Source organism: Schistocerca gregaria, chromosome 1, assembly GCF_023897955.1.
Source record: "Schistocerca gregaria isolate iqSchGreg1 chromosome 1, iqSchGreg1.2, whole genome shotgun sequence".
NCBI lineage: Eukaryota > Metazoa > Arthropoda > Insecta > Orthoptera > Acrididae > Schistocerca > Schistocerca gregaria.
In genome coordinates, this window is record NC_064920.1 from 226,364,524 (window position 1) to 226,391,919 (window position 27,396).

Here is a 27,396-nt window from a genome sequence, read left to right on the forward strand (position 1 = left end):
AAGTTGCTTCACAATGAGAATCGATACACAGAGGTAAATGTGTCGCCATGGACACATACAACTATGGAAGGCAGGGAATTATCGATAAGCAGCCATCGTCACAGCTTAATGTCTGTTAAATATTTTGACAGGAGCGTATATGGGCCTCCAGTGGTACCATTGCATATTTATTCTCTGCCTGCTTCAGTTATAACAATCATCTTCGAAGCAGAAAAACAGTATACATCATTGGATCAAAAACACATTTTCGTCAAATGCGACAGTACAATTCGTATTTCGCGAAAATGTATTTTTGATCCATTGATGTATACCGTTTTTATCCTTAGAAGTTGATTCTTGTAACTAAAACAGGGAGAGAATAAATATACGATTGTACAGCCGATGGCGCAGTATGCTTTATACGATAATGTTAGTTGTTGTTCAAGAGTCAGCAGGGTCCATTGACGAGCTACATTTCTATACTGCAAGAACCAGAGGTTGTAGAGATTTTCAGAGGGAGCATTAGGGAAATGTTGACAAGAACAGGGAAAAGCAATACAGTAGAAGATGAATGTTTAGCTTTCAGAGGTGAAATAGTAAAGGGAGCAGAGGATAAAGCAGGTAAAAAGAAGAGGGCTAGTATAAATCCTTGGGTAATACAAGAGATCCTGAAATTAAGTGATGAAAGCATAAAATATAACAATGCATTAAATGAAACAAGCGATAGGAAAGACAAACGTTAAAAAAATAAGACTGACACGAAACGCTAAGCAGAAATGACTAGAGGACAAACTTAAGCACATATCATTAGAAGAAGATAGATGCCGCCTAGTGGAAAATCAGAGAGACGCTTGGAGAAAAGAGAACCACCTGCTGAACATCAAGAGCTCAGACGGACAGCCAGTACTAGACAAAGAAAGGAAAGCAGGAAGATGGAGTTCGAATTTTATGGAATTAGAGAAAAAGCTCAACAGTGATCCGCTTCATATCATATCTGGAACGTAACATGCAGACTGTTGTCCTCCATTGTCAAAAAACGAGGAAGAGATTTGATTCTCTGGTCTCATGTAAAATGATTAGCGACAGGATTATATTCTGGGTGCGTGGTTTTTATGGATATACTTAAATGATGAGTCTAACGCTAAACTGCTAAAAACCGCAGTGCATTCGGTACCTGACAAGGAACTCTTCCAGAAGTGACATTTAATTTTCGTAAGGTGGTCAAACTGTCAGTAAAGTCATCAATTTTAAGTTCTTAGCACTGAGGGTACATGAATGGCTTTCTTGGAAGTAGAGCGTTCAAGATGCCATGCAGAAACTCAATGCTGCTTTCTTCACTGTGAAAATGATAACTGTCTCTGATACTAAAACGCGAGGTCCTGTTTGCTTTCCCTACTTTCACTAGTAAGGTGTTACATTTTGAGGCAATTCTCTGCACCTACCAAAAATTTTTTTAGTCCAGAGGAGCCAGTCAGATTGACCTTTGGTGTCAGTTCATGAACTTCGTGTAAGTCACTATCGTGTGTTTCAGAATTCTAACTCTGCCATGTCTGTTAGAATAAGCAATAATCATCAAGCTTTCCTTGTAACACACTTCTCCAGTTCCATAAAAAGATTTTCTTACAGCATTTGAAACTTTTCCATATAATATGCTATTTATGATTATACTCACTCACAGATTTTCCGTATTTTATTAATTCCATATTCTCTTTTTTCTAAATTTTCCAAACGACTACTGTGATCTATGCACTGACATGATTCATGACCATGTAGCTCTGACACACATGGTCCCACGGAACATGATGGATAAGTAAGATAAAATATAATAAAATAAAATAAGAAAGACACACAAACTAATAGCTGATTCAATGGTCTTCTTGCAAATTTCCATGAAAATTAAAGCTCTTCATATTAGGCTGTAACTGTAGATACTTACCGAAATACTACTGAAATACTTATGTATGGTCCGTTAGAATTGCTAGTGAGAAAGCGGCTTGTGCTATTCTGGGACATATTTCTGAAGTGTCGCCCAGTAATTAGCCTTTCACCAGACTGCAGGTAGAGGGAGGGTTCACACAAGTAGTGGCAAACACACACACGCAGGGCCTTGGAGCGTCTGTGCTTTGTAAGTAGGTCTTCGCTCCCAACCGGTCGCGTCATCAATGGCACCCAGGTGATCATGTATTTCGAGAGGAATTTCTCAGGTGTTACGTATGAAAGGGATGCCACCACCTCATCCATGCGGGACCTGAATGGGCGCCTTTGTGTGGTTTGACAGGTGACAGTCACATCACTTTGCAGGGCTGTCGGTAGCCTCTGTGTAGTCTACGGGACAGGGGGTGGCAGACAGTGTTTTCATGTCTGTGTTGCGTTATTTTGCGAATGGGTCTGTAGGCTGTGCTATGCGCTATATGGACAGTTTACATACTGAAGGTGTCTAGAATTCATCGTGCTGCATAATTTAGGGGCAGTTTGTAGGTCTGTACTAAATTTTTTTCGGTAAGTTAGGATTTGTTTGCGTGTCTGTAGTGCATTATTTAGGAGTAGTTTACAGATCTGTTGGCTGTGTGGCGTGACCCCAAGCATGTCAGAGTGTGTGGTTTGTATCAGTGTAATAAATATAGTCCATCCGTAAATAAATTGTTCCAGAATAAATAAAGTACGCTCCTTCTTTACTCTCCCAGCAGCCCAGCACAGGCTGTGTCATTTTCCCTCTCCAGACAACCATCTTTGATTATGTCACAGGAGGGATGAGAGCACCCTCTGAGGTGGTACCGTGTACTAGGTCAATGTGAGCCCAGACCGCATGGCGGCCACACTGGATGGTATTAGTGCCTCTAATTGTTTAAATAAAATAGTGCATGCAAAGTACTAAAGACTTATTTCCATCACTGGGTGAACCCTTTAACCGCAAGTCCCTAGGAGGAGGTGGCGGGCGGGTGTCTTAAGTTAGTGGAGGTGAGCTATCTTTCCGCCATTTTTTTAGGTTGGTAGAAAAACCCCAATTGACCTATTTCACAGCCAAATTCAAACTTGGCGCCAGTTCATAGGACGAGGTGGCAATCAGATGAGTTAGGTTAGTGGGGGTTGCCCAATTGAACTATTTTTCTGCCGTTTTCTTACGTCAGTAGAGGTAACCGTGGTGTGATGCATTGTCTTCTTGAAATTTGAGCTTCCCGCCATATTTATGGCGGAGGGGAGGGAGGGGGTGTTAGGTTAGTGGAGGTAGCCCAGTTGATCTATCTTCCCGCCAAAATTCAAACCCCGCCAAAATCAGCCATCTTTTATGACATCACGGCCTTCATCTTCAATGATTTCAAGCATTGTTGCCAAGTCTACACGCCGCCATTTTGGATGACGTCATCGACGCCATCTTGGATACATCTGGTAGCAATGGTTAGTGGGGCAGAATGCAGGTTGCCCCAATACCATTATAAATATTTATTGATAATCGACATAGCAATTGTCATCCAGATGAATAGCCCACATGTTAATAAACTGCTTCCAGGATTCAGGTAGGTGCACCGGACCTGAGTCGAATCCACCTAGCAGGTTAATGACGGTGTGTTGACCAGCCTGGATGTGGGTTTTAGGCGGTTTCCCACGTCCAAGTAAGTGAATACCAGGCTGGTACCCAAATCCAAACCCAGTTTCACGATTAGTACACAATTAGTAAATTTCATATCGATAACTCTACAGACAGGCAGTTTAATTACACATATTCCGCTCTGTCGGTTATGGGTTAGCAACAAGAAGGATATCCAGCCACCACTTAAATTAACTATGCCGTATTCAATAGTAACCATGGCGACCCCAGATAGATGGGGGACAAAGGCACAAGGAAAAGGAGAAGAAGGTTCTGCATAGCAATTGCTCATTACGTTAGGGATCAGTATAAAAGAAGTTATTAACTGTAACAGAAAGTATAAATTCATTTATTTCTTATCAAGATTTAAGGCAACTAGTGTTAATATACTCAGCAATATATAAATTAAAATAGCATTGAATACTGAACAAAGTAATTGTACATATTGATTTACTTTCCAGACAGATATTCCAGAGTTTAGTTAATTATCATTACAATTCCAGCGACGCCGCGGTGTCACAGCCCGGCCAGCCCCTCAAACGCAGGCCTCAGCACCACCGCCTGCTGGCTGGGCAGTCGCAGTGCGCGCGCGTTCACCAGCCGCCTGCCAACACGACACACGAGAAACACACTTGCGAGACACGAGCACCAGAACTCTTAACATGCCAGTCATTCTGCCACATAGCAACACTGTGCACATAATATCTAGGCCTGTGCCTCTGCAGACAGCACTGTAGAGGAGTGGCTATTATTGGTTCTGGTGGCCCATTGTGGACAGCCGTTGTGTGACAGGTTGAAGACTATGCACAAATAAATGTTCAAATAATTTCTAAGCTATGGCTAGCAAGTCGGTAAAGATCGTATTGACAGGTTATTTCAGTATGAACAATAATTATTCGATAAAAAAAGACATTCAATGACAGTTGTTTCTCATTAGAATACCGATACACACCGAAAAGTCAAAGAAACTGGCACTCCTGCCTAATATCGCGTAGAGCCCGCGTTTATATATACAGGGTGTTTCAAAAATGACCGGTATATTTGAAACGGCAATACAAACTAAACGAGCAGCGATAGAAATACACCGGTTGTTGCAATATGCTTGGGACAACACTACATTTTCAGGCAGACTAACTTTCGAAATTACAGTAGTTACAATTGTAAACAACAGATGGCGCTGAAGTCTGGGAAACTCTATAGTACGATATTTTCCACATATCCACCATGCGTAGCAATAATATGGCGTAGTCTCTGAATGAAATTACCCGAAACCTTTGACAACGTGTCTGGCGGAATGGCTTCACATGCAGATGAGATGTACTGCTTCAGCTGTTCAATTGTTTCTGGATTCTGGCGGTACACCTGGTCTTTCACGTGTCCCCACAGAAAGAAGTCACAGGGGTTCATGTCTGGCGAATAGGGAGGCCAATCCACGCCGCCTCCTGTATGTTTCGGATAGCCCAAAGCAATCACACGATCATCGAAATATTCATTCAGGAAGTTAAAGACGTCGGCCGTGCGATGTGGCCGGGCATCATCTTGCATAAACCACGAGATGTTCGCAGTGTCGTGTAAGGCAGTTTGTACCGCCACAAATTCACGAAGAATGTCCAGATAGCGTGATGCAGTAATCGTTTCGGATCTGAAAAATGGGCCAATGATTCCTTTGGAAGATATGGCAGCCCAGACCAGTACTTTTTGAGGGTGCAGGGACGATGGGACTGCAACATGGGGCTTTTCGGTTCCCCGTATGCGCCAGTTCTGTTGGTTGACGAAGCCGTCCAGGTAAAAATAAACTTCGTCAGCAAACCAAATGCTGCCCTCATGCATATCGCCGTCATCAATCCTGTCCACTATATCATTAGCGAATGTCTCTCGTGCAGCAATGGTAGCGGCGCTGAGGGGTTGCCGCATTTGAATCTTGTATGGATAGAGGTGTAAACTCTGGTGCATAAGACGATACGTGGACGTTGGCGTCATTTGGACCGCAGCTGCAACACGGCAAACGGAAACCCGAGGCCGCTGTTGGTTCACCTGCTGCACTAGCTGCGCGTTGCCCTCTGTGGTTGCCGTACGCGGTCGCCCTACCTTTCCAGCACGTTCATCCGTCCCGTTCCCAGTCCGTTGAAATTTTTCAAACAGATCCTTTATTGTATCGCTTTTTGGTACTTTGGTTACATTAAACCTCCGTTGAAAACTTCGTCTTGTTGCAACAACACTGTGTTCTAGGTGGTGGAATTCCAACACCACAAAAATCCTCTGTTCTAAGGAGTAAACCATGTTGTCCACAGCACACTTGCACGTTGTGAACAGCACACGCTTGCAGCAGAAAGACGACGTACAGAATGGCGCACCCACAGACTGCGTTGTCTTCTATATCTTTCACATCACTTGCAGCGCCATCTGTTGTTGAAAATTGTATCTACTGTAATTTCGAACGTTTGTCCGCCTGAAAATGTACTGTTGTCCCAAGCATATTGCAACAAACGGTGTATTTCTATCGATGCTCGTTTAGTTTTTATTGCCGTTTCAAATATACCGGTCATTTTGGAAACACCCTGTATGTGCCGCAACACGACGTGGCATGGACTTGACTAATGTCTGAAGTAGTGCTGGAGGGAACTGACACCATGAATGTCTTCTAAGCAGCACGTTGCAAGGCATTCCAGATATGCCAGTCCGCAGCTCGAGGTCTAGTGGCTAGCGTTGCTGCATCTGGATCATGGGGTCCCAGGTTCGATTACCGTCCAGGTTGTGGATTTTCTGTGCCTGGAGACTGGGTGTTGTCATCAACATTTCATCATCATCCTCATCAGCATTCGTGACAGTGGCAAGATTGGTGTAAAAAGTGAACTGTGTAAAAACTGGATCTCTGGATCTTTGTACGGGTGCTGATGGCCGTGCGGTTGAGCGCACCACAAACCAAACATCACCATCACCAACAACAGATATGCCAATAAATTTCATATCTGCGGAGTCTGGCGGCCAGCGGAAGTGCTGAAACTCAGAAGAGTGTTCTTGCAGCCACTCCGTTGGAATTCTGGATGTGTGGGGTCTCGCATTGTCCTGCTGAAATTTTCCACGTCCGTCGGAATGCACAATGGACATGAATGGATGAAGGTGATCAGGTAGGACGCTTCGTGTCACCCGTCAGAGTCGTATCACGGGTCCCATATCACTCCAACAGCAAACGCCCAACACCATTACAGAGCCTCCTCCAGCTTGAACAGTTCCCTGCTGACATGCAGGGTTTATGGATTCAGGAGGCTGTCTCCATTCCCGTACACATCCATCCGCTCGTCACAATTTTTACCGGATTCATTATATTCACGGTACACTCGTGAAATAGTCGTATGACAAAATCCCCACTTCACCGCTACCTGGGAAATGCTGTGTCCCATCGCTTATGCTCCGACTATAACACCACGCTCAAACTCACTTAAGTCTTGATAATCTGCCATTGTAGCAGCAATAAGATTTAAGAACTGTGCCAGGCACTTGTTTTCTCATATAGGCGTTGCCGACCATAGCGCTGTATCCTGCCTGTTTACGTATATCTGTATTTGAATACGCATGCCTACGCCAGTTTCTTTGGCGCTTCAGTGTAGAAATAACTACATAAACAAAGGACGAGGTAAAGCAATACATGTCTAAGCACGCACTGTCAGAAGGAAGTCATAAAACGGAAAAGCTTACTGTGATAAAGAGGTTGTACGATGTGGAACCTATGTGTCAGCTCCCTGACAAGCAGTTCGTCAATGTTACCTAGATGTAAAATTTTATCCCCCTTATTTCGCATGTTACCTGAAGATATGAAGCCTTGTAAAGTACTTGTAGCTATATTGTCTTCCCCTCATTTATTCTTCTTATTCTAGAATTGGAGTAGCCAGTGTTCCCTGCTACACTTCCAAGCACATTTTTTGTGAGATATTTGCTTTCTCGTTTGCCACTTCTGACATGAATTTAATGAGATTGTTTGAGTATGAAGAACTTTCCCGGCACTGCGGTTCCATGAAATAACGAAAACAGATTCAAGGAGAACACTCGAAGTGAGCACATGAGTAGGCGAGAGTCAAATGCGATGGCCGCATCTTGGGAACAAGAGGATGGAGTCTCCCGACGTACAGTGAAAAAATGCGTTTCTGAACAGGAGCCAAGTTATTTCGTGCAAGTTGTACTGGGGCAAGTCAAAAAGTAAAGGATTTAAAAATATACTGCAAGAACAATTTCTCTACATGATGTGCCTAAACCTCTATGCGGTTGTTTCATCGTGTGACAGGGATCCAGTCTTGCACCGTCGTCACAACTTCGTCATCTGACGAAAACTTTGTTCATTCATCCCACTAAGGGGGTCAAAATCACTTGGAGCTAGGTAAGAACTGAATGGTGGGTGCAAATACAGTCAGAACAAGGATTTTTATTGCACTGGACTTTTCCTCAGCTGTTCGAGGATGACCACTATCCTGAAACAAAATCATTCGCACAAGCTCTCATTATTCACTGTTTGGCCTTAAGGAGCTTAATGAATCAGCAGTGCTCCTTTCATATCACAAAACAGCGTCGACGCAGAAGCTAGGTTTTACATTTATTTTAAGTAGAAAATCGATGTTTCCTCTTCGCGATCGTCCACTTCCTCTGTGGTTCTTTTTGAAGAACGCATTCCTCAACAGTGAGTTACTATGCGACAGCACAGGTCTTCTCTTTCCTCTTAAAGAGCCCTTAAATGTGATTTCGTCATTTCCAAACGTTCTTGTTCGTGTTTGTCATTTGACATAGTACCGAACGACCACAAACTTTGCTGCAGTGTTGAGATTAATGGACGATTTCAAATGCTAAACAATGCTTAATGTTCAACTCGTATTATCAGCTCCGGTAAGATGATCCTCTCAGTATTCATTCGCTTAGAAATCTCGATGTTCCTGTCTGTTTCCGAAGTGGTTGGCTGAGCCGAACTCTCTTCATCGCAGACAAACACACGTCCAATTTCGAGTCTTCCTGTATGTCTTCCTGTATGTGTAATTCCATGTTCACCTGTACCTTGTGGTACTCCTTAAGCAAGGTATCGCTTCTACGGATTGCGTGGTCTTGCTTAGGGAATACTGTTGGAGCGGTCTCATGAAAGCTGACGATGCCTCTTTCATATGGATATTAGATATTGACATCTTGTGTAGTTGACTTTCTATAGAGCAGAATACCATAGCCTCTTCTATTATGGTGTGTTTTCTCCAATTCTGGTGTGTGGCAAATCGTTGTTCTCTTTTCTTACGCTTAATCAATTTCGTCTTGCCATTATTTACCGTTAACACAAATTCTGTATTAAATAGCGTCTGCGTTCCATTCAATAACCTAGTTGTCCTTTATTTCCTCCAGCAAGACTACACCATCAGGGAACGTTTGAATTGGTATCAGTTCCCCATGCGCCTTCATTTCCCTCCTGAAATTTTCTCCTACTTCCTTCAACGTGACTTCAATATACAAATTAAACAACAGCACCGACCGGCAACAATTGCGTCTAGCGTCAACCCTGACTCGAAGTTTTATGTAATGATCTTCAAAATCTACTAATTATTCCTGGTTCGCAGATACTCTTTCGCAGCTCAAAATGTATTAATTTCCAAAACCATTGTTTTTTTCTTTCTTTTCTTCTCCATGTTATTGTAGTCATATATGGTATTGAATTCGTTGCCTTCTGGCATTCCTTTTAGGGCTAGTCATAAAGTTTTAGAATCATTTCGAAAAAGAAAGGAGTTACACAATTAATTTTTGTTTGTTTACATGAACGTGTCTGCGGTTCGGGCACACACTGAAATCCTCCCGCCACTGTACAACAGTACACCGTTAGAGAAGCCGAAACAAAACAGCACAGCCCAACTCCACGTTATCAATTGGCTGCAACATTTTGAGCACCCGTTGCACGTAATGATAAGCTGTAACGTGAATGCTCGGAAGATCCGAAGACCTTTGTAACTGACGTATGAACGAGATACATAGCTTGATAGGGTGGTGGTAGCTATTCCAGGTGTGATTAATAGATCTGAGTCATACGAGGTGAGATGGCATGGTGAAACAGTGTGTCCTATATGCTGTTACTCCTATGAACACTACGCACGCATACGCGCTTCATGAACAGCCCAAATGCAAATACGAGGTGATATAAAGGCAAGCGGAGAGGAGGAGCTATTTTCGCATCTGAGGAGTACGCAGAGGCCGCCTGCATTGCGTGTTTCACAGCTGATATCCCATACATACTGATCAACGCAGCTCGTTACGCTAGGCTGCAGAACAAGGCTACGGCATCGAACGCTACGCCAGTCACGCGAATTTAACAGCAGCGATTCAATATACGGCCGGCGACCTCCTGCAAAGTGCCTTATGTCATTCACCTGGTGACCAGGTGCAGGGTCTCCGTAGAGTGTTGCACTTTTCAAGCTGTTTTGACAGGGAATTCTCTTCCCTTGACCGTACCGCCACAGGATTTCTCATTCGAGACAAATTATGCAGCGACAGTAAACTTCTATGAGAATCACACCTCGAAACGATCAAACAGAAGCCCAAAAGAGATTATCCTGTCTTACTAAACTATTAACTCAGGGCACAATTCCACTTGCAGATTCCCTATCTAACGGCATCCAGGGGAAACAAAAATTTGATCTTCTACATTTCATTTATTTATTAACCGAATCTTAAAAATGGCAGCATTTTTAGCTTGCGCTTTACCGTGACTGTTACTGACATTAAGTGAAACAACAAGTTTTACTGATGGACAATGCTGTAACATACGCAGATGGATGTACAATTTGTGCCAGTAGTTGATGTACATACAGTTTCAAGCTGACAAGGGGTACAAGCTGTTGCTGTGATGATATGTATGTAAATGACGTCAATCTCTTGTACTCTTGGTAGCTGGTAGCATAACTAAATATTAATGGAATTATTATAGTAGTCGTGTGTGTGTGTGTGGATGGGTGGGTGGGTGGCTGTGTCTGTGTGTGTGTGTGTGTGTGTGTGTGTGTGTGTGTGTATGTGTGTGTGTGTGTGCAGTTTTAGAGGTGCAGGCAGTTGCTGAAAACAGAGATGATTCTATTGTAGATATTTTCATTTTTGTCATTTAATATGGATTCAGGTTGTTTTGTTTCGTGTTCGAATATTTCGAGTGTTTCAAGGATGTCTAGTTTTCTGCCTTTTGGCTGCATGTGTAGGATGCACATACTTGTGTTATTAACATGGTGTTTTGTTTCATGCAGGTGAGTAGCTGATGTGTGGTATGTTTCTTTTTTAGTGCTGCCAAGTGTTCTTTGAATCTAATCTCAAATGATCTGCCTGGCTGACCTGTGTAGAAGCAGTCACAGTCCAAAGGTTCAATTTTGTACATTCCTGTGAGATGAAGTGGGTTTCGTTTGCTGACGTTGTGGGGTAGCTTTTGCCCAATCTTGTTGTCTCTAGTAAAGAGTGTGCTTATGCCTTGTCGTTTCAAGACATTGGTAATCTGATATGAAATGTTACCTAGAAAGGGGATTGTATGGAAGATGTTTTTTTTAAAAATCTGAAATGCTGTCCTAGTCAAGTCATTAACTGCTTCCCTTCCCGCGTGTTGTGAACGTCACAGGAATCTGATAACTATTGCCTGCGTACAGAATCCATATAACGTAAATAGTTTAATCACACTCCGTGATCTATCACGACCTGGAACAGCACGTTTCAGCGTTCTGAGTGGTCAGTTATTGACGTCAACTATTGTTCCTCATACGTCCGCAGCGTAAAACAGCAAAACGATGTCGATATTCCGCAAGTGTGTACTTTCATTCATTTAGTTATATCCTATCTTGAACAGATTCCGATTTATTATAAACAGACTGTTAATAGCAGACTGTATCTACTTACTTAAGCAATAAGAGAGCACTTATCAATATTTCGCTCCACGAGTGTCACGCGAGTGTCCTATGTGACAGAGTGGCTTTGTATCTCGTAAAAACGTTTTTCCATCCCAAACATTCATCAGTAATTTGGTACCAGTTTTAACATATTTGGCTGTCTGCAATTGATAATATGTGAAGTTGATAAAACAACAACTACATACAGTGAAGCGCCACTGAACCTGTTATAGGCATGCGTATTCAAATACAGAGATATAAACAGGCAGAATACGGAGCTGCGGTCGGCAACGCCTATATAACACAACAAGTGTCTCGCGCAGTTGTTATATCGGTTACTGCTGCTACTATGTCAGGTTATCAAGACTTAAGTGAGTTCGGACGTCGGCGCACGAGCGATGGAACACAGCATCTTCGATGTAGCGATGACGTGGGGAGTTTTACTTACGACCATTTCACTAGTGTCCAGTGAATATCACAAATCAGGGAAAACATCGCTACAGCCGGAAAAAATTCTGCCAGAACGGGACGAAATACTACTGAAGAGAAGCGTTCAACCTGACAGAAGTGTTACGCTTCCTCAAATTGCTGGGCCATCAACAAGTGTCAGTTGCGAACTATTCAACGAACATCATCGACATGGGCTTTCGGAGCCGAAGATGACTGCCCGAGACGAAACTTTACGCCTCGCTTGGGCCAGTCAACACCGAAGTTGGAGTGTTGATGACTGGAAACATGTTGCCTGGTCGGACGAATTTCGTTTCAAATTTTGTCGAGCGGATGGACGTGTACGGAAGTAGAGACAACCTCATGAATCCAGGAACCCTTGATGTCTGCAGGGGACTGTTCAAGCTGGTGAAAGCTCTGTAATGGTGTGGGGCGTGTGCAGTTGGAGTAATATTGTACACCTGATATGCCCCTATACGATTCTGCCACGTGAGACGTACGTAAACATCCTGTCTGATCACCGGCATCCACTCAGGTCCACTGTAAATTCCGACGAACTTCGGCAATTCAGAATAGTGCGACACCCCACACGTCCAGAATTGCTACAGTGTGGCTCCGGGAACACTCTTCTGAGTTTAGACACTTCAGATGGTCAAACATGAACATTATTGCGCATATCTGGGATGCCTTACAGCGTGCTGTTCAGAAAACATCTCCACTCCTAGTAATCTTACGGAGTTATGGACAGGCCTCCAGGATTCATGGTGACAATTCCCTCCAGCATTACTTCAGACGTTAGTCGAGTCCATGTGACGTCGTGTTGCGACCCGTCTGCGTGCTCGCGGGGTCCATAAATGATATTAGGCAAGTTCATCAGTTTCTTTGGGTCTTCAGAGTATAATATTAATAATAAAAGTCTAATGAGTTTATTCAAGATAAAATAGTTAGAAAAGACTTTTGAACTGACTTATGAACTGGATAAGCCATATGAACTGGATAAGCCATTTGGAATTGATGGTAATCTCTTAGAACTCTATGACATATTAAGTGTTGTTGAGGGTGATGAGATCTTTTTCCCATCTACTGACAATGGATATGTAGTTTTGTCTTCAGATGACGACTCATACGTAATGGATCCACAATTACTTCTGCCACAACGAGAAAATAATCCTTCTTGGCGCCATACAGAAGTGCTTGAGTCCTTGCCACCTGCTCCAGCTTTGGAGGAAGCAGTTTGAGAAGGAAAAGACGACCAACTACACCAGTATGTCAGAAAATACATCAGACCAGAAATTTTTGAGCTCCACAGGTATAAATCAAATGTTATTTGCATGTACTGAGAAGTTACTAAACTCAACAACTGAAGAAATAAAGGTATTTTTTGTACTATCTATTAAGACGTCATAGCTTGGCTATGAATGTATAGCTATTTTCCAAGTACCATGATGTAATTAAATGATTTCTGTGTACAGATTTCCTTTTCATTACAAGTTTACAAAAAATGAAATCAGTGTTTTACCCAACTCAATTTTTATTATTTGCTTGCCTTCTATGCCAGTCCTTCGTATGAGACATATCGGTTTTTGGAAAGCCTAGCCCATAGTTTTTGAAAAGAATTACATCTTCTTAACATTAGTGGTCAAATGATTTGATGGAATAGAAATATTAGATAGATAAACATATTTTCTGGTAGTGGATCTGGAGTGAACACGATGAGTAGTCTTATGTTTAAGGTTCTAACAGTAAGACAAATACTACAGTTAGGGACAGTGTATACGTCTTGACACAGCGATACTGAACGCGCGTATATTATGAAGACTGTATTTATCCAGTGTTTGAGAATGAGAGTGCTTAGCTACTTCGAACAAACGTTACACATAATTCCAAGCATTTAAGGATTTTTTTCTGGTTGACAATGCGCACAAAACGATGAAAGGAAAAAAAGTTTTCGCTTACGACATTTTTTCTGTTAATGCAGCGAAACTTCAGTATCAGATATGACGTTTCAGTTTACTTTTAACTCTATGCGAGACACATTTTTCAGACAGTATCCACATATAGCTCTTAATGTACCTGCAAAATTATGTCACTGTGCGACCCAATTCAGGAGATATCACATTTAAATATTTAGATGTTTGAAAATCTACCTTTTCCTTAAAACAGAGCAAAAATTGCACAACCGGAGCACTTAACGACTCCAGGAAACTTTTAACATAATTTCAAACCTGTTGTAAACTTTCTCTAGCTTACAGGCTTAACGTCAGATATTTAACATACTAACTCATTTGATAAATAATCAGTCGTTCTCATTTGTTAAGCAATCAGACATTTGAAGTTGTTTTATACTGGGAGTTCGATCCTTTGAAGTTGGGGCCTATCCTCTCGTACGTTAATGTTGTCTGAAACATCCTCTGCAACAAAATTATACCATTGCCACTAAATCTTTGGATTCCGTGCACTCATTCTTGCCTTCTGCATCTGATTATCATTTCCCAAATGCCAGAATGTGATTTTCACTCTGCAGCGGAGTGCGTGCTGATATGAAATTTCCTGGCAGATTAAAACTGTGTGCCGGACCGATTCAGAAAGGAGCTACCCAAGCACGACTCACGCCCCGTTGGTGGAGCACTTGTCCGCGAAAGGCAAAGGTCCCGAGTTCGAGTCTCGGTCCTGCACACAGTTTTAATCTGCCAGGAAGTTTCATCCCCCAAATGAATCCTTTACCATCCCATCAAATTCTTACGCTTTCCTACTAAAAATGAGGCCCTCCGTATTCCTAACACTATTCACAAAACTAGACTTCCACAGCCCTCTGTCCAGTAAATCTTTCTTCCAGACATTGAATACCTATATTTGTTCTTATCAGTTGTAATTCTTTCCTTCCTATGCTACCCCATATCCCCTCGGGCATGGGTGTATGTGTTTGTCCTTAGGATAATTTAGGTTAAGTAGTGTGTAAGCTTAGGGACTGATGACCTTAGAAGTTAAGTCCCATAAGATTAGACACACATCTGAACATTTTTCTACCCCATATCAGGCCTCACCAAACGTCTTCCCCTCTCACCACCCGTCATGGCTTACTCCTTACTTCTTTGCACAATAGCACGACCTGAACCCCAGTATTCTTCTCCATTTCTGTTTTCCACTCGCGCTCCCCCCCCCCCCCCCCCTCCCCCTGCCAAATTCCCCTAATCTAGTTCACATTAGAGCCTACCAGACTCCTCTATCTACACACTGTCCATGTGATCTACAAACATTATAACGTACACTATCCTAATTCTTCTTTCCCTGTTTCAGTGGATGTGCACTGCTTTAATATCTCAATCCTTTCTACGTCAAATTTTCTACTTTAAAGCAGCAAAGGAAGTCAATTGAGAAATGTTTTAATATTACCAATGAAAATCATCTTACAAAAATCCTAAACCTAGATCACCAGACAAAATATTAGTCACACTCTTAAACCAGAACACTAGTCAATTTAGAGTGCTGTCGATGGTGTAGAAATGGTACCAGGAGATTATTTGATCCTCTACCACTGACCTATATCACGGTTTTGATGAGATGTGCATGTTCCAGTCGGTTACCTGGAATCGGTGCAGCACTACAGGTCGACGTGGATGCGTGACAGATTAACAGAACGAGCTATCGTGTTTCGACCTGTCTCTGATCACACCGTGAACGGAGCTGCCTGATTTGTTGGTATGAGTTTGGGCTGTCTCAAGAGTCTACAAAGAATGCTGGTAGCAAAGAATACTGGTAGCTATAAAACGTGGCTTAAGAACAGTGTTCGTAAAGAGATCCCAAATGATAGTGATCGAAAACTAGTGTCACTCCTTGTCAATGACAGTCAGATGCCAAACAGACAACAATTGCTGCGCTCAGTGAATGCAGGTATATTTCAATCAGTTCCCGAGCGAACATTTCGAAGGGAACTGCATCCAGTGGACATTAACACAAGGAAGAATATAAAGCTGCACGCCTTCAGTGGGAGAAACCCAGAAACTGGACATTAGCTGACCGAAACGTATAATGTAATCAGACGAGTCGAGATTTTGCCTCTTTTCATATGACATGGGGTATTAAGTGCGCCGATGGCCAAATGAGACGGTTAACTCACTGTGTGTCGAGGGTGTGTTTCAGCCAGAGGAGGCTCTGTTACGTTTTTGTGGGCATTTTCCGGATCATAACTTCGGACCACTCTTCCAGTTTACTGTGGGCACATTTCAGGCTGTGTACGACTTTCCCTGTGACCAGACGTTTTCCTTTCTTTCTCCATTTTTTATGAAAATGTGATACGGGAAAAAGTTATGAATGTCACATACATTATAACATAAACGCGAATCATGAGTTGAACGCCTTGAAACTGTTCTTTAAATTATAATTTCCTCTCAGTGCGCTGTACATTTTCAACACTTCTTCAGCGTAACTGATAGATTAGGCAGTCTTAGTTTGATTATACAAAGTGACTCACCTGCCCCCAACGCTAGGTTTTAATGTAGCACGCAGTGCCTTCAAACACCACACGCGAGATTTTCGTATTGTCTACCTCGCTATGTGGAGACTATTAGTCCAGCAGAAAAATGAACAGAATCTTTTTATAGGAAATGTAATGTCGTTAAATTTTGTACTGGTATTTGTTTACGCTGGAGGCCACGGTTTTCGAATTACTCAGGAAAAACATGTTTGAATCATACTTTTGTGCGTTTTTCTTGAATAATTCGAAAACTACGTCTTCTAGCCAAACTGCATACCAGTACAAAATATAGCCACATTACATTCCCTAAAAAAATCTGTTCATTTTTTTTCTTAAGTCTAATAGTTTGAATGTAGCATACAAAGAATGTACGTGGGCGTTGCAGGTTACATGTAACCCAGTGTTATGGGCAGCTGAATCACCCTGTTAATTGACACTGCATAATTTTGTTTCGTTTTCCTCTTTTGTTGCTTATATCTTTTGCCCCAAATTGGTGGTGGTATGGGAGGTGCTGTATGTAAGAGGGACAAGCATTGCGCTCTTTAGGTAAAGAGTTTAAAAATATATGGAACTATACGATCTTAGCAAAAACCTGAAATATTTCACGAAACTTTCGCAAAAACAAAAAAAGGCACTCCGAGGAAACATCACTCTGTTTACAACATAGCGTCTAGCGTTGGTAATCGCCTACATTCTACGGGGGAAGAGAATCGAGAAAGATTCTTCATTCTGCTACATCCAGCTAAAACCACTCGTTGATAATTACATCATGTACAACAACCACACTGTAGGGATGACGAGTGCTACGTTCCACCCACTGTTCCAAACAGTACCAGACATTTCCAGTGGGACGATTTTGTGGCCTGTCAAGACGTGATACGGTGCCTTGGTGATCGTCAGAAATGCAAGCTTGCAGCTCTGTGAAATGACTGTTCTCAGTTTGGAAGAAGAGAATATCCACAGCGTATGTCATCTGCAGCATGGACTACACCGTGCAGACACTGTGGATTAAAGGACTCAATGGGCCATTGGTGCATTCGACACATTAATAGCATAATATAGACTCGTCAGACCACTTTACACACTTCTAGCCAGTTACTGCCTAGTTGCTGTATTGTTTAGCTCTACAGTGACACAGGTGTCCAGTGCCAGAAAAAGGGCCTTGATTTCCAGGCACTGGCCGTTAGAAATCAATCAATGTTTCTGTAATCGTATGTTTGTCTGTTCATATACATCACATCAATAGATTTCCGTCCAATCTTATGATTCCTTCGTGGCGCGTCCTTCGTCTTCTTATAGTTCACATAAAACGTATATAAGTGGTGCCTCATCTAAGGAATCTAAGCATCAAAATAATCTGTTCTTTCCTTCTGTATGAGCTGACTGAGAAGGTTGTCGGAAGGACCCTGCAGTAGGGGATGTCGCCGTGTCTCCAGGGGACTTCTGGCTGTTTAGATCAGATCAGTTGCCCAGAAAAATTATTTACAATATAATGGATAACCTGAGCGTCCAGTAAGAAATTTTCACAGTTTACTTGCAAAGCAGCAGTCAGGCCCCAGAACTCACCCTTCATGCAGTTCGCTGTTGACGCTGGACGCGTACACCCTGAGAATTGTAGGTAGGCCGCCGTCCGGCATTGACTCAATGATGTCAACTGTCTCCTCCTCAGACCCTACGTTCAGCGCCACGACCGTCGTGGCAGTGCCGTTCTGTGACCTGTAACGGGAGACAGATGTTTGGATCCTGATGTCACATATCTTACCCATGCGAGAAAGAACGGATGCAGTATTTAGCATGAATAATTCTGATGTATTTGTGTGTATGTCACATATCTTACCCATGGGAGAAAGAACGGATACAGTATTTAGCATGAATAATTCTGATGTATTTGTGTGTATGTCACATATCTTACCCATGGGAGAAAGAACGGATACAGTATTTAGCATGAATAATTCTGATGTATTTGTGTGTATGTCACATATCTTACCCATGGGAGAAAGAACGGATACAGTATTTAGCATGAATAATTCTGATGTATTTATTTTTACTTACAGGTTTGTAAAACTACCTGCATACAGATGTGTTTATGAAAATCGGAAAATATTCAAGCTCTGAATGAAATTCCAATATTAAATGAACTAGACTAGTATAAATGTATACAGTTACATCGGTAACTGGTTTGGAGATTCATTTGTCTGCTATACGTATTTGTCCTACGAAATTGGACGTAATTTGGACTCTGTGACCAGTACCTTACTCTTCTACTGAAAGAGCTACACCTGACTGAACATACTGTATATCTAGAGCGAAATTGAGACAGTATGTTTACAATATTTAAGCGTACCAGCCGCATTGTCATCTCAGCAACAACACATGCGCACGACTTACTTGTTCGTCACACAGAAAGGAAATATGCCTCAAAATGTGCTAGGCAATACCGGGAATTTGCAGTAAGTATGTGTTATCTACTCATAGGTCCTTAGGAAACAACATTCATTTCCAAAATGAGATTTTCACTCTGCAGTGGAGTGTGCGCTGATATGAAGCTTCCTGGCTGATCAAAACTGTGTGCCAGACCGAGACTCGAAATCGGGATCTTTGCCTTCGGTCCGGAGTTCGACTCTCGGTCCAGCACACAGTTTTGATCAGCCAGGGAGTTTCAACAAAACGGCTCTGAGCACTATGCGACTTGAGGTCATCAGTCGCCTAGAACTTAGAACAAATTAAACCTAACTGACCTAAGGACACCACATACATCCATGCCCGAGGCAGGATTCGAACCTGCGACCGTAGCGGTCGCTCGGCTCCAGACTGTAGCGCCTAGAGCCGCACGGCCACTCCGACCGGCAATTTCAGCCTTTATTTCAGTTACTGAAGAGATAATCCAAACCATTTGGGTTTATTCTGGTTTGAGAGATTTCACAGTGTCCAACAGGAACACGTGTTGGAGTATTCCAATATGTTGTGCTCGATATCTAGTCCACTAGGAAAGAAGTTGTTGGGTTCGGTGACGTATGTCTCACAAGAATGCGACAGCTGGCTTGAAACAATCTTTCGAGACTGAAACTGCTACGCTTTGCTGCCCTGAGCTTCCCTCGTCTGGCCTGTCTGGTCTGCCTTTATCAAATTTCTGCGACCAAATCAGGCCTGTTCTTGTGAAACTGGACTCGTTCCGTCAACTTCCGTTGGTGGCAATGAACTGCTTCAGGCTCGTTTTCCTTAAGGGCAAAACCTTACAATTCACATTTAAATAGCCTACCATTTGTCCGTCCACGCATACCTTTTAAAATTTAAAATGTAATTCGTATGGAGTATCTATACGTCAACGAGAGCATCTGTAAACTTATTTATTGAACAAACCACACAGTTGCGAATTTGGTAGTTTTAGAGTTGTTCTAATACTCGTAGTAATAAAAATATTTGAAATATATTTTCGTTATTATATAACTTGAAGTGACATAGAAATACAGGGTGATAAAAAAATAAAGAACAGTTTTAGGTTGTTTATTACAGGCAAACTATAAAAGATAGAAACACATTGCACATGTCACTGAATAGAGGAAGGTTCAAAGTTCTGACGCAGATGCTCTGATGTTTGTGTGTACAACATGGCGACGACACTACAAGAAAAATCATTTTGTTTTCGAAAAGCGTGAAGCCAATCCGCTGTCACGTTTAACGTGCATTCCGTCGTGGGTTCAGCAAGAAGCCGCCTCTGCACAAGAAGATTTATAACTGGTATACAGACTTGTTGAAAGCTGGTAGCATATGAAAAGGAAAGAGCACTGGTCGGCCACGCACGTCTGATGAAATGTTGAGCGTATCCGAGGTGCGAGTACATGCAGCAATCGGAAGTCTACTAGATGGCAGGCCAGAAAATTCAACTCCCTCTAACAACGATATGGCGTCTTCTGAAACGACGCCTGCATATTAATCCTTACAAGATGCAGTCACTGCAATGGCTGCGTCCCGACAACCATAACACAAGGTACGAATTTCGCGTTTCAGTTCTTCATTTTTTCTGAACGACTCCTCTATTCGGATTAAGCGTCGTTTCATCTACGGCATAAAGTAAACCACTATAATGTAAAAATTTGGGGCTGGCAAAATGCCTGCTCCGTCGTTGAACATGAAAGAGACTTACAAAAACGGTATGTGTTTTGCGTCGTTCCTGTATACAAATTTTATGGAGCTTCTGTTTTTACCGAGCAAACTGTGACAGGAATGTCATTCCTCCACATCTTGCAGAATTAGTTCTTCCCTGAACTTCACGAAAATTCTAATAAATTCATTTTCATGCATGACTGCACCCAGTCTCATTTTCACTTTTAGGAGCGGAGTTATCTTGGAAGATGTGGAAAAGATCTTTTTCATCGCCTTTGGTTTCCCACGTCAGCAAACGTCACCCTCTGCTTTTTGAAGGGTGCATAAAGTTCAGAGTCTTTGTCCCACCTATGGCAGAGACTCTTCAGGACTTCAGAAATCGAGTTGTTGAAGCTATCGATTCTATAAACAGGGATCTGTTGATTCGTACTTGGAATGGTCTACCGTTTCGGTGTTTCTCGGTCAACGTACTGTGCTCATGTTCAGTGTGTGGTGAAATGTCGGTGCGAACATACATCTTTCAACATTTCTCCGTCTAGTGACATGAACGATTTGTTTCTGCTTTCACAACTTCTCTGTAATAAACAACTGAACCCTGCAGGAAAATAATCACACAAAAAAAAACAAAGCAAAAAAGAAAACTGTTGAAAGATGAAGTACATGTACCAAACGACTCATTGTTTACATTAATGGATCAAGTAATAGAGTAAAACTACAACAAAGGACTATTATCATAAAAATGATAATAATACGTCCCGACCCTTTTCCACTCACTTATCCATGAACCTCTCCACAAAACATTTAAACTAAAACTCAAATCAAATGAAAAAAAAATCCATGTATGTATACTCTCCCTCTATCTCTCTCTCTTACTCTTTGTCTTTCTCTCGTTCTCTCTTTATCTTTCTCTCTCTCTCTCTCTCTCTCTCTCTCTCTCGTTCTGTCTCTCTCGTTCTCTCTCTCTCTCTCTCTCTCTCTCTCTCTATCTCTCTCTTTCTCTCGTTCCTTCTATCTCTTTCTATCTCTCTCTCTCTCTCACACACACACACACACACACACACACACACACACACACACGGACGGATATAAACATAACATAAATTAATAGCGGTTAGTTTCAGCATATACTTAGTTAGGTTGGCAACATGTATATATACGTAAACAAATCAAACAGGAAGGGATACACTGTGTACACAAAGTAGTTATGTCTATTTTAGTGTTATATCTAAATTAGTCACAGGTGACTGACAGTGCTTCAGCTCAAGCAAGGGGGAAGAAAAATGTTCGAAACACAAAAAAAAACATGCCCGCATGTCGTGGTCGTGCGGTAGCGTTCTCGCTTCCCGCGCCCGGGTTCCCGGGTTCGATTCCCGACGGGGTCAGGGATTTTCTCTGCCTCGTGATGGCTGGGTGTTGTGTGTTGTCCTTAGGTCAGTTAGGTTTAAGTAGTTCTAAGTTCTAGGGGACTGATGATATATGTTAAGTCCCATAGCGCTCAGAGCCATTTGAACCATTTGAACAAAAAACATGCTTATGTTTCGTAAATAGAGAAGCAGTGCGACCTCCATGTGACCAGATGAGAGGGAACACCGATGCCAATTAAAAGCAGGAAGTACCGTAAATAATCATGTATCTACATAAAACAAAAATGTGCCATAACTGTATCATTACAGGTCTCATTGAAGATACCGTAAAGAGAAAAAAGGCGAAACACGTCTGTGAAAATAAATTACAGTGCAGCAAGAGAAAGTGTTTTTATTTACAAAACAAATATAACTGAAAACTGATCTTTCTTTTTGACTCAGCCTGTATAATGGTACACAGAAACTACTGCCTACTGTAAAATACCAAATAATATAATCATACAAAGCAAAAAATAAATAAATAAAATTAGTTTTTGCCAGAAAGTCGTCTTGGTAATGTAAACCACTCATTTAAAAAGGATTGTCAATTCAAACTACAGATGCAAAAGCAAGGTGAAACAGTAGGTAGGACTGTGCTAGTGAAACCTACTGCCGCCTGGGCATACGTACCTGCTGAAGAGGAAGACGCTGCCGGCGCTGGTGACGGAGACATTCCTGTTGTGGATGGCCTCGTCGTCCCGCCGTAGCTGCGCCAGCAGGCGGTACGTCTTGAGGTGGCTGCGGCCAGCCGCGGATTCCTGCCGCGCGGCGTTCAGAGTCAGGTAGTTGGGGTTGACGGGCAGCCACGTCTCGTCCGCCGTGCTGAAGCCTGCACACACGCCCCCTCCGTAATACTCGCACTTATGCACCACCAGCAAAATCAGTGGCGCCGTCTACAGATTTTGTCGATTCCGTCAAATCACGACTGTAATAATACTGATCGTCATAAAAGACCATCGCCCGGAAGGACCCGACCTGATTGACCACTGAGAACTGGGTAGGTATGTTGTACACAATCAGCTATGCCAATGACTACTTCTGCGCGATAAGAGGCGCACGTGGGGACCATGGCTGACGCCGTTACTTCCCAAAGAATGGCTCTAAGCACTCCGGGACTTAACACCTAAGGTCACCAGTCCCCTAAACTTAGAAATGCCTAAACACAGCTAACCTAAGGACATCACACACATCCGCGCACGAGGCAGGATTCGAACCTGCGACCGTAGCAGCAGCGCGGTTCCGAACTGAAGTGCCTGGAACCTCTCGGCCACAGCGGCCGGCTCGTCACTTCCCACTCGTCCGTTGACATCAGAGGGTCCCAGATGGTCCGGAACGCCCGAGTTGGCTAGTATGAGAGCAGGTAACATCTCCTTAATATGCACTAGACCCAGACGATACGTTCAACAGCGAGTTTATCATATTCAAGAGAGGCCATATCGTGGGACTGAGGGTGGCTGGGTGATCCTACCGTGGTACAACGCACCACACCGCTCCTACGGACCGTTGCCCGTTTTTGGTGGCAGTCGGTACAGGAAGGCATGCATCCATGACATATAGGATCTGCACGTCCGACACACACCTCAAAGAGAGAGCATCGAATGATTATCCGCCACACGCGAGCAGCCCAGAAGGCAACGATAGGGCTGATCCAATGAGCTGTCCTGCCTCCTATGCAACACCCATTTACACGCCAACAGCGTCACACCCGACTCGCCGGCAACGGCAGGCATGGGGCAAGCCGACTGGCAGCGGATCGCCTTGAGTGACGACTGCCACTTCTGCCTTGGAGACGATGGCCGCTGGGTCCACGTCTGGAGGCGCAATGGAGAGCGCCACCAAGAGCGGGTTACGGTCTCCCATCACACATCTTGCCTGCCTGGTTGATGGTGTGGGAAGCGATATTCTACAGTGCCCGTTCAACGTGTTCCTATCGGGCTCTGTGATGGCCGCACAGTATGTGGATGAGGTCCTGCAACTGGTGTCTCTGCCATTCATAGACGCCCACGCCTATCCCCTATTTCAACGGGACAACGCTCGTCCTCACACTGCACATCCTGAGCGAGCCTTCCAGCTGAGGATAGTCTGCAAGGTCAGCCTTATCGCTCGATGTTTCCCTAATCGAGAGTGTATGGTGTGGCATCAGGACTCCATCTCCACCCACCAATCTGCAGAAACTATACACTACGGTGCAAGCGGCATGGGATGGAGTGTAACAGGACTACTTCGGTATCAAGTACCCCAAAACTACGTCCTAGACTTGTACAAATCGATGCCGCAATGTGTGGATACTTGTATTAACAACCATGGTAACCCAATGCAGTTCTAATACTGACGTTTTGTGGCTGTGTATCGCAATAAATTTTGGTCCAACAAAGTTGAAAACGTAATCATTTCATATATATTGTACCATCTACCTCCATGCCAACAATGATCGCAGTCCGTTTTGTTCTTCTGTAGCAGCTTATTTTATGACGATCAGTCTAATGTGTTTCTTGAGGGGCTATACAAGGAAGATGAACTTTAAGGCCATATTATTCAACGGACAGGGAAAGTAGATGAAGATAAGATGGAAGATATGATACTGGAAGAGGAATTTGATGCAGCACTGAAAGATCTCAGTCGCAACGAAGGTCTTGGAATAGACGACATTCCCATTCTCCTTGGGAGAACCAGCCACGAGAAAAGTATTCCACCTGGTGTTCAAGATGTATGACGCAGGCCAAATATCCTCCGACTTTAAGAAGAATATAATAATTCCAATTCCAAAGAAAGAATGTGCTGACAGGTGAGAATATTACCAAACTAACAGTTGAATCAGTGACAGTTACTAAACACAGACACAAATTATTTACAGAAGAAAGAAAAATACTGGTAGAAGCCGATCTATGGGAAGGATAATTTGGGTTCCAGAGAAATCTAGGAACACTCGAGGTAATACTGTTTCGACAACGTTGACTGGAAAACACTCCTTGAAATTCTGAAAGTACTAGGGAGCGAAACATTATTTACAGCTTGTACAGAAACCAGACGACAGTTACACTTTCTCTTCATAAGACGAAAGTGCTGATTTACATGAAAAAAAACTATTCCTTACAAATAAGCGGCTTAGCAGCCTCTCGGGACCAACAACGCCATATAATCCCCTCTTACAAACCACTTTAACCAAACAGGTTGCAGAACATACGTACCTGCATTCTTAGAGTCATCCCACTGGAACGGCGTCCTCTCTGGGTCCCTGGAGTTTCCCAGCGTGACGTTATCTGCGCAGCCCTGCGGATCCTGGGCCACCTCGCACGTCATGTTGTAGTTGTCCTCCATTCCGATCTCTTCTCCGTTGTAGGTGACCGCTGTTCCCGGCAGGAGCGTCACCAGCATGTTCATCCCGTCCACCAACTCTGGGCTGTACCGGTTGGCCACGCGGTGCTGGTCGTGGTTGCCAAGCTGAGACCAAACACAGTGAATTAATAGCCTCTTTAGCCGCAAAAATGTGCTACTAATAAATGTATAGCGCTGTATAGAGGGATTAACATAACTAAAAGTGAAAACAAACATGATAAAGATGCAAAGCGGATCAAGAAAACATAGGTCTGAAAAGGACCAGTTTATGAGATAATTGTCAATGTATGGTTATGGGCTGCCACTAGCTTCAGTACAAAATGTTGTCGTTGTTACTACATGCAGTCATCAGCCAGTACATTATGCGAGGAATGACTGCGCCCATGGTTTGTGTAATATCGGTGCGCTGCGGCCCTTGTACAGGATGGGGAAGGGGCGCGATCTATCCACGTTTGACCGAAGAAAAATATTGATGGCCTGGAGGATCGGCACTAGCATTTCGGGAATTGCACAATTTGTCTGGCGTTCTAGGAGTGCTGTGGTGGGTGTCTCCAACAGGTGGCGGAACCAAGGTGAAACCATGTCCAGACGTCGTGGGGTTGGGCGGCCACCCCTAATTACAAATGTCGCACGTCGTAGACTGGGCAGCCTGGTGAAACAACACAGGAGGTGAACTATGGTGGAAATAATATCATACTTGAAGCAGGGTAGAGTACAAGCGTGTGTGAACACACAGTGCACCCAACAGTTCTACCGATGTGCCTCTGCAGCCGACGACACATACATGTGCCAATGGTAACACCATGACAACGGCAACTGCGACTGAACTGGGCATGTGACCACTAGCACTAGACGTTGAGGCTGTGGCAGGGCGTTGCATGGTCTCATGAATCTTCATACCTTCTTCATCATTCCAATGAAAGGACCCAAAACCGTCGTCTTCCAGGCGAGCAGCTTCCTGACACGGAGAAAAGCTGGCGGCGGTTCTATTATGCTCAGGGGAACATTCACTTGGGTATCCACGCGTCCAGTGGAGCTCGTGCATGGTGCCCTGACGGCCAAGGAGTATCGTACACTGGTTGCAGACAGCGTACAGCCCTTCATAGCAACCATGTTTCCCGACGACAGTGAAATTTTTCAACAAGATGTGCCATGTCACAAGGCAAGGGGAGTGATGGAATGGTTCAAGTAAATTTTGATTTATGTGCTGAGCCCCCTCCCCACTCCCCACCCCCACTAGCCAGACATGAAACCAATAGAACACATCTGGTATGTGACTGAAAGTGTCGTCAGAGCTCATCGCCCCACTCCTCGGAATATACGGGAATTAGGTGACTTCTGTGTGCAGATGTGGTGCAACTTCCTCCAGTGACCTACCTAGGCCTCAGTGCTTCCATGCCACAAACCTTCGTCGCTGTTACCCGTGCCAGTGATGGACATACTGGCTATTAAGTAAGTGGCCATAATGTTCTGGCTGATCAGTGTATGTACTGAAATGCGAACTTATATCACAGTCAAACTGGTCTCGAATTTCACTCAGGACCTACCTCAAAACGAGACAAAATACTTCAGTGCGTTACAAGTTAAAATTGCTGTACGCTCCTACCTGTAGTCCTCAGATCTGCACTCAAGTCGTCTGTACAGTGTGGTTTGAATTATTTCAAATGTCGCTGCTCCTCCTAGAAAAGCATTATAAGGTTGTACAACTCGCTGTTCCAGTTCTTCAGCCCTATCAACAGAACTACTATACTTCTGAGACGACCCCAGACAGAAAAAAAATCCGCAGGAAATGTATCACATGATGTTGGAAGCAAGGCACAGGCCCTCTTTATTTATTCATTTCGGACCATATTAACACGTTAGCAGTTGTCTTACCTCAGCAGTAAAATGTACCTCTGTCCAATAATATACACGAGAGCTATTCGGAAAGTAAGGAGCGATCGGTAGCGAAATGGAAAATACAGTGAAAATATAATGAAGCTTTGTACAAATGCGTTGGACACCATGTCGCTTACGCCTGTCAGTTCTGAGCTCACAGTGAGAACGTAAAGACGGCTAGAAATCAGCGTCTCCCGCCAAGTATGGGGGCCTGGTGAAAGATTTCGCCTGAAGCTATGCAATCCACATAACATAACTGTCATGCAGTTCGTTCTACACGACAATTCTCGGCCGGGAAGTGCTTGGTCACCCACGATA

At 43.4% G+C, this 27,396-nt stretch overlaps 1 protein-coding gene across 1 annotated transcript in view; it reads right to left on the reverse strand.

Annotated features, from left to right (window-relative positions):
* Nucleotides 1–3,937: 3,937 nt before the first annotated feature.
* The window catches only part of LOC126340110 (uncharacterized), a 353,496-nt gene continuing 330,037 nt past the window's right edge, over nucleotides 3,938–27,396 (reverse strand). Inside the window, exons 27-30 of the mRNA XM_050001681.1 lie at nucleotides 25,053–25,305; nucleotides 22,495–22,693; nucleotides 17,924–18,073; nucleotides 3,938–4,169 (exon numbers count right to left, since the gene is read on the reverse strand). Of these exons, the coding sequence (XP_049857638.1) occupies nucleotides 4,082–4,169; nucleotides 17,924–18,073; nucleotides 22,495–22,693; nucleotides 25,053–25,305 (690 nt within the window). The 3' untranslated portion in view covers nucleotides 3,938–4,081. The remainder of the gene's footprint in view (nucleotides 4,170–17,923; nucleotides 18,074–22,494; nucleotides 22,694–25,052; nucleotides 25,306–27,396) is intronic.